An 8,060-nucleotide genomic window follows, 5' to 3' on the forward strand; every position below is an offset into this window, starting at 1 on the left:
TTGCAAACTTAACTCACACCAGTTGATTGCGGGCATCATTCCTCAGTTCACATCCAGGCATATTTTTGGGAACTTTTGATATTCTGTAAAATGAAAATGTTGTTCGAAAAGAAAACAAAGTAACGTGATAATGGAAATGAAACTAAATGCCTTAAAGAGGCTGGACAAATGAAAAAGTGCAAACAAAATTACCATGGATTTAGGTGCTGGACAGATTAGTTTGACAGGGTGGAAAAAGGAAAAGGTCCAAAATTGAGTCTTGGTGTGTGAAAAGAGCATGCACAGATAATTTAAAGGAAAGAAAAATGTATGAAAGTTGGTGAATATGAAAAAATGTGTGAGGCATTTTATTTGTTGTTCAGGCAGAAAAGGGAATAGGGAACCCAATTCAGGATCAATTTTACAACAGAAAGGTCCTAAAATTTTATGAACTTCAAGAAGAAGAGCCTGGATTTTTTTGCTAGTGCTGGCTAGCTTAACAGATGGAAAAAGCATTATGTCATCAGGCAGTTAAACTTTTGCGGGGAAAACCTACTAACTTGGAAAATGCGGCAATATTCAAGGATAATTTCCACAAATTAACTGAAGAGGAGGGTTTATTTGGAGTTCAAATTTATATAATTGTGAAAAGACTGGTTTGAATTTTTGAATGCTATCTTCGAAAACGCTGGCATCCAGGGAAGAAAAATCGGCACCTGGCTACAAAAGAAGCAAGGAGAGAGCCACAATCTTGGCATGCAGCAATACAACAGGCAGCCATAAGCTCAAAGAGCTTATAGGCAAATCCCAGGTATTTAAAAAATTTAAAAAGTACACTAATGAGACCAAAACCAACTATGAACTTCTAGTTTGGTATTGGAGTCAGTCAAACGCATGAATGAAGCAATATTTAATTATTGGTTTCATGAGCAGTTTGTTACATTGGAGGAAAAATTTTTAAAATAAAAAAATCTACTAAGGAAGGCAATTCTCATTCTAGAAAATGCCTCATCCTATCCTGATGCAGAACAGATGCATGTATGAGACGATATAAGAGCCATGTTTCTCCCTCCTAACGTAACTTCAGTGTGTCAGTCGATGGACCAGGACGTTTTGGAGGCAATGAAGAAAAAATATTGATGTGAACATCTTCCATCTCTTGCCCAAGCAGTAGAGAAAGGGTGTGGACTTCAGAAAATTCCAGGCTGCATAGAAGTTAGCAATGGTGATGTTGAAGAATGGATGGGACAAGATGAAAATTGTGAAATTTTAGAACATACAGAAATAGTTGACAATGTGGATAAAAATGACAAAGAATCAGAAAACAATGAGATTGAAGACAGCAGAAAAGCTAAAATGATGACCCATAGTGAAGGACACAAATTTCTAGATTAATTTACAGTTAAATATAAAGAGTCCTGCAAAACCCACTCCCTATTCCGTAAAACTCGGATTCTGGGAAACTCAACAGTTTCTCAGTCCACTTTATGTCAAGATTGTGGGAGTCTACTCCATTCTTATGCTATTTCCTTGTTTGATTTAAAATTCAGTTTATTGACATCATATACTTTTTGTTTTAATTACATTTTATTGCATTATGTTTTGGATGCCATTTTACTTGGAAGGGCGTTGGACGTAGACAGGAATGGTGCTAAAATATCGCCAAGGGGGACTCTGAAATATAATCCAAAATTTACAGAAACTTCTGTTGCTAGGAAAGTATTCTGATCTACTGCCAGCAGAATTATTGTGCAGAAATATCACAGAAATATTAACAGCCTAAATAAACTGGAAAATCAGGACGAATGAAATTTAAAATCAAATAAAACAGAGAGTGTCAACAGCTACTGAAAATGGTGTTTATCTCAGTTCAGGAAAGGAAGTTAAGATTATCCATCAGATCATTCTAACATCAGCTTCCATTCTTTAGTTTAAATGGCCAAGGAATTGTATGGCTCATATAAAAATAAAGTCAAATGCCATAAAGCTTATGACGGAGGTATATATTACAGCAAACTGTGCCCCTACACACACACATACACACACACACACACACACACAAAAAAAAAAAAAATTGGATTATGGCAAGGCAGACAAGGGCTCAATGCCAAGGATGAACTTCATTTCACCACCTACAGAAAAGGATGTTTTCTAAGAAGACTTTCTAAGAAAAACCATGAAAGTGACTATACAGCCAGCCTCTTCACCAGGATTTGAGCATGGGCTGAGCTCAACTTGGCAACATTAACCACTCAGGCACTAATGAGCTTAATTTTCAATGAAATCTTTCTTGATGTACAAGTACTTACACGCCTCAAAACACGTTATGTTAATTATACAGATATAATAAATCTCAAGTTAGAATTTCAAAGTTTATTTTGAATATAATTCATATTTTCAATAAGAAAATAATAAAAGCAGATTTCTTAAATAGTACTAGGGACAGTAAATTCATAAAATAGTATGGCAATACCATACTATAGTTTACAGCACTGTAATACTATACCACAGTTTTTTACTACAGTCAAAAGTCGTTAATTTGGACACCCATAATCCGAAATGATCTATAATCCGGACCTCAAAGCTAAAAACTTTCTGCCCATGCGCCGCGTTGGCACATGCGCACAGGCATTTTACGCGTGCGCGTAAGACCTTGACTACTGCGCATATGCGTGTGCGCAAGTGCAGAATACGTTTTCGCCTGCGCGTTTAATGTATAACGGACGGTGTAAGCTAAAATGATCTAATTATCTATTTCAGTTAATGTTAATGATTGCGTTGTTCCTTAATCTTCGAATTGGATCCCGCTTATTATTTTTTGCAGACTGTAAGAGCAATTTTATAAAAGTAAACTTGAACTTTCGATTATGTCAAATAGAATTTCCGATGCTGGAACTTCCAAAGGATCTACAAAATGAAAGTATGTTTCGATGTCCAACAAACAAAAAGTGAAATTACTGCAAAAAATGGATAAAGACATGAAGAATGTGACAGAGAGGTTAGTGAAAACGAAAAAAATTTCGATTGACAAGTTAGTCGGTATTCTCGGCACAGCAATTAACGAGACTTGAACAGCGGAAATTTGTAACTGAACAAGAAATTATGTCTTTTTATAGAATTAAAGAGAAAGTATTATCACATAAAATGAAGCAACTTAAACAACTTACACTGAGAGAAATGTTTAATAAAGTAAACAAATAAATATTAAGCTTTTTTTTTTTTGTAAATTTTGATACCCTTTAGATCATAATTGTTCTTTATTTCATAAATTACAGTTTCATATTTTTAATTTTAGAATTTCTGCATGCCATCTTACGAGATTTAAACTGATGATCTATAATCCGGAATCGCCGAAGTCCCGACGAGTCCGGATTAACGACTTTTGACTGTAGTATTATCACAGTGGCACAGCTAGAGAGGGAAGATCTGCCCAGACAGCACATTTTTATGCACTGCACTTTTCACATGAAATGTTATTTTAGACATTTTTTTTTTTCATTCAGGCAGACGAAGAATAATGAGATGTTTAAACGCCATACAGAGTTAACTGTAGGCAAAATACTTAAAGAAATCAATATATTTCATATGCTACATATGCTTGTTATACCCGTTTTATTCCACCGAAACTTTTAAATGAAAATTACAAATATCAACTGAATTATGATGACATTAATAAAGGAGAATTCCTATTTAAGAGATAAGTATTTCAGAGTTCTTTTATTTCCATTTTTGCTAACAAAAATGAAACAGTAATGTGAAATGGCAGTCCTTTTGAATTTTTATAGTAAATTCTAAAATACAATCTCCAGAACAATGTTTCAAATATTGTAATACTTCGCAAACTTTTCTCACAACTACTGTCACTGTTGTAAGTTGTGAGAAGAGTATTCTAAACAAAAATCATTTATGAAATATCAAAGTATTAGAAATGTTTATTCTGCATTTAAGAAGTATTTCTGTACTCTCTATACAAATGCAAATGGGACAATCAAGTAGACCTCTATAATTTCATTAGTGGTTTTGGTAACAAAAAACGCAAGGAAAACAATAATGTACTTGAACATGAAAACAATATCAGAATTAAAGTTTTTCATCAAAAATAAAAGTAGATGTTAAGCATTCAATATGTTAAATCTGAAGCTTTAATTCATTTTCTATATGTCATTTTGGCATTTTTTTTTTTTTTGGTTGATCTTTACATTATGGTAACTTGGCGTTTTTTTAGCGAAAATTTGGCGACCAACTCTCCTACAGCAACCCTCTATTTTTTTTCTCGCCGCCATTTTGTCTTCACGAAGTAAAGACATGTTTCTTTTCTTTTTATCTACTGAACACTTCTTCCAACAATCTACTAGCCGAATTACACTTATGCTAGAAATTTTATCTAACAAAACTGCTTAATCATGACAAATATGCACTGCAAAATTGGAAAAAAGTGCACAATACCATACTCCTTACGTGTTTTTCAAAATAACACATACACATAAACCATGTACACGCCGACTTATCTTTACTTAATAAAACATCCCAGAATTGCACAAAAATGGCATTGCGCACACTCTTCACTATATCCATGTACACTGCTTTTTTCTCATAAATTAGAAAAATTTCACGAAAATACATGACAATTTTCTCAATCTTTAAACCCGGTAAAAAGAACATATATGAAATTACCTGATCGCAAAAAAGTATTTACCCTTTCCAAATATGAACATTTCCACATATAAAATAAATAAAATATCCAAAAACTTTTACCTCTAAATCATCTATTACATTATACATGTCACCAACGAATTCATACCGCAACCATTACAAATACTTACTATCAAATATTTAAATTATTTCCATGAATGTTTACTTCAACTTAAACGTATACCAAATTCCTACAAACATAAAATTCACAAAATAACTATCATTTAATTAAAATATAATTAAATTCAAAAACACTACTTAAAATATAAATGAGCACATACATTAAATTAATACGTACATAAATACCCATTTCGAATTCACTTTAGTTACGGCCATGGGATCCAAAAATTCACGAACACTGTTTCACACAACACAGAATAAAGCCAAATACAAAATTTCCAGATTTTTTCCCGATTTCCCCCCTTTTCCGATTAAAGAACCGTAATTCGTCCATTAATATCACATGACATATCCCATGATCTCTCATTTCCCTCACACAAAATAATGCGTAATCGGAACTGAGTACTGCTCACATTATTACCAAAGTGCCAGGTAGTAACCTTTATCGCCTCCAAAATGTTGCCAAACTACCAGTTACCATATTGTAAAGATCAACCTTTTTTTTTTTTTTTTTAGTTATCTTTTGATATATCAAGGAGGTGGCAAACTTAGGGACCGTCGCGAGCGCCGAATGCATTAACTACGTCAATGAGTATTAATATAATAGAAACGCTAATCTTTCGAATATGGTAACAGGTAGTTTGGCGACATTTTGGTAAGGCGATAAAGGTTACTAGCTAGGACTTAAGCAGTGTACATGGATAAAGTCAAGAGTGTGCACAATGCCATTTTTGTGCAATTCTGGGATGTTTTTTTAGGTGAAAATAGGTCGACGTATACATGGATTATACAGTGTATATGCAATTCTTAAAAACGCGGCAAGCAGTGGGCGATTCTGCACTTTCTCCCAATTTTGCACCTTATCTTCGTCATGATTAAGCACTTTTGTTCCATAAAGGTTCGAGCATAAGCGTAATTCAGCTAGCAGATTGTTGGAAAAAAATGTTGAGTTAAAAAAAAATGCCCTTACTTCGTGAAAACAAAATGGCATCCAGAAAAAAACTAGCAGGTTGCTGTAGCAGGGTTGGTCGCCAAAAAATCTCCAAGTTACCATAATCCAAAGATTAACCAATAGAATTTTTCTGAATTAATTTATACTTAATAGTTTTGAATAGGGCTACATCTTCGGAAAAAGCTGAACTACAATTCCAAATGCAGGTTGCTAATAATTTCTATCAAACGATTAAATGTACATAAAGAAAAAAAATCAAATTAAAAAGTAATCATATCTATCTTTATATACACTGGTGTGCAAAAATTAAGGACGAAATTAAAAAATTAGCTTATCAGCAAAACAAAGAAGAAAATCAGACTGAAAGATGAATCAGGAGATTAACTAGGGTCAGGTATGGTAGCACATGCACATTTTTGCAGCTAGACATAATGGGGGAGTGTCGAAGGAATGAATATAAAGATTGCTGGAGGTGTGAGCCCAGCATTTCTGGGAAGCTATTGCATGGCGTATATCAGTTTAAACGACGTCGAGTTGATGCCTCAGTGTGAAATGTTGAACAATCAATCTGTTAGATGACATCTGGATGATTTTACCCGAGGTCGAATTATTGGAAAGACTGATGCATGTCGAAAAGTAACAAGTGTGGCTATGAAGTTTGGGATTGCACACAGCAATCTTTCACGAATTTGGAGAGCATTTCAGACTACTGGAACAGCTATCCAAGAGATCAACAGTGGTTGTTCACGAGCAACCACGGCAGCACATGACTGGTTTATTCCCCTACAGGCAAAGAGGAACAGGTGGCAGTCGGAGGGAGAAATTTCAAGACACATGGAACAGGCGATTGAACAACCGATATCGTGTTTTACCATGGCCAGGAGGCTGCACAATGGTGGTCTGTTTGCATGACGACCTGTACGGCGTATGTCATTAACGCCTATATCGGAATAGGCATTTTCTGTGGTGCAGGTAACACCACAATTGGACAGATAATCAGTGGGATCGAGTACTCTTTACAGATGTGAGCAGATTTAGTCTGAGTAGCGATTCTAGATGCACACACATCTGGAGAGAGCAGGGAACTCGCAATAACCCCTCTAACATCATCAAATGGGACTGGTTCGGAGGTCGCGGATTTCTCATTTGGGGAGGCATAATGCTTGCTAGCCGTACCGACCTTCACATCTTCCAAGAAGGTTCAATCACCGGGGCCGTTGTTGTAACGAGGTTCTCCTTCCTTACGTGCCTCTTTTCAGAGGTGCTTTGGGTCCTCAGTCCCTCTTCATGGACAATAATGCTGCACCTCATCGCACAGTTGCTGCCAAAGAGCTGTTGGAGAGTGAGGCTATTGAACACATGGACTGGTCAGCAAGGTCTCCAGACCTAAAGCCCATCCAGCATGTACAGGGCTTTCTATGGAGATACGTGGCAGAACGTAACGATTCCCGATTTGCGATTGGCGCTACGAGTGAAATAGGCAACAGTGCCACAACAACTCATTGACAACCTCATACTCAGCATGGATAAACAATATTAAACCTGCCCAGCAGTCAGGGGAGATCATATTCTGTAATAAAGGCTTGATGTTCCTTACTGGACACCTGTCACATGGATGTTTCGGCCTTCGGTCACATTGCGCTCCATGCAACTTTTTCAATAAAGTTCCTTTTTATTCTTTTGATTTCCTTTTTGGAACGGTTTTGCTTAGATTACCCATGTTCTTACGTCTTGTGGTATTATTTGTGTTGATTTGGAAAGCTTTTGCACAATGTTATTTTGAAAAAACCGTATCGTCCTTAATTTTTGCACACCAGTGTATATATTTAAGAACTGTTATTCAGACAGAATAATAAAATATCAATTTCAAAACAAAATTTGAATTAAATGTTTAAAAAAACATGCCTCACTATATATTTATGATGCAGATAATAAATGTGATATTTTTCATTGTATATATTTATACAATGAAAAATATCACATTTATTATCTGCATCAGGGAACAGTTAATACTTTACCAGAAGCACAACTGATAGCATCTAAATGGTTTTCCACAACTGCAGGTATAGCTGAGGTCATTTTATCTACAACTACAATTTACACTGCGAAATAACAGAAAAACAAAATGAATCACACATTCAGCGTGACTAATTTGTTTTTGTTACGGCGCTGCGTTCAAGCCTAATGCATTGATTGGATGACCAACGAGCTGTCAGATTCCCGTTTCGGAACTTCATTAAATGTCACTGCTAATTGAAAATCAAAATAATTCTCAGCGTAATATTCATCAGTACGATTTGGAGAATAAATGTTTAGT

The 8,060-nt window shown here is 35.3% G+C and overlaps 1 protein-coding gene across 1 annotated transcript in view; it reads right to left on the reverse strand.

Annotated features, from left to right (window-relative positions):
* LOC118193040 (methylosome protein WDR77-like) overlaps positions 1 to 7,929 on the reverse strand; it is a 43,725-nt gene extending 35,796 nt beyond the window's left edge. Inside the window, exon 1 of the mRNA XM_085816728.1 lies at positions 7,762 to 7,929. Coding sequence (XP_085672854.1) covers positions 7,762 to 7,822 — 61 coding nt within the window. The 5' untranslated portion in view covers positions 7,823 to 7,929. The remainder of the gene's footprint in view (positions 1 to 7,761) is intronic.
* Positions 7,930 to 8,060: the final 131 nt, after the last annotated feature.

Source organism: Stegodyphus dumicola, chromosome 5 (genome assembly GCF_044657685.1).
Source record: "Stegodyphus dumicola isolate Sdum_Otavi_A_Nest chromosome 5, ASM4465768v1".
Lineage (NCBI taxonomy): Eukaryota > Metazoa > Arthropoda > Arachnida > Araneae > Eresidae > Stegodyphus > Stegodyphus dumicola.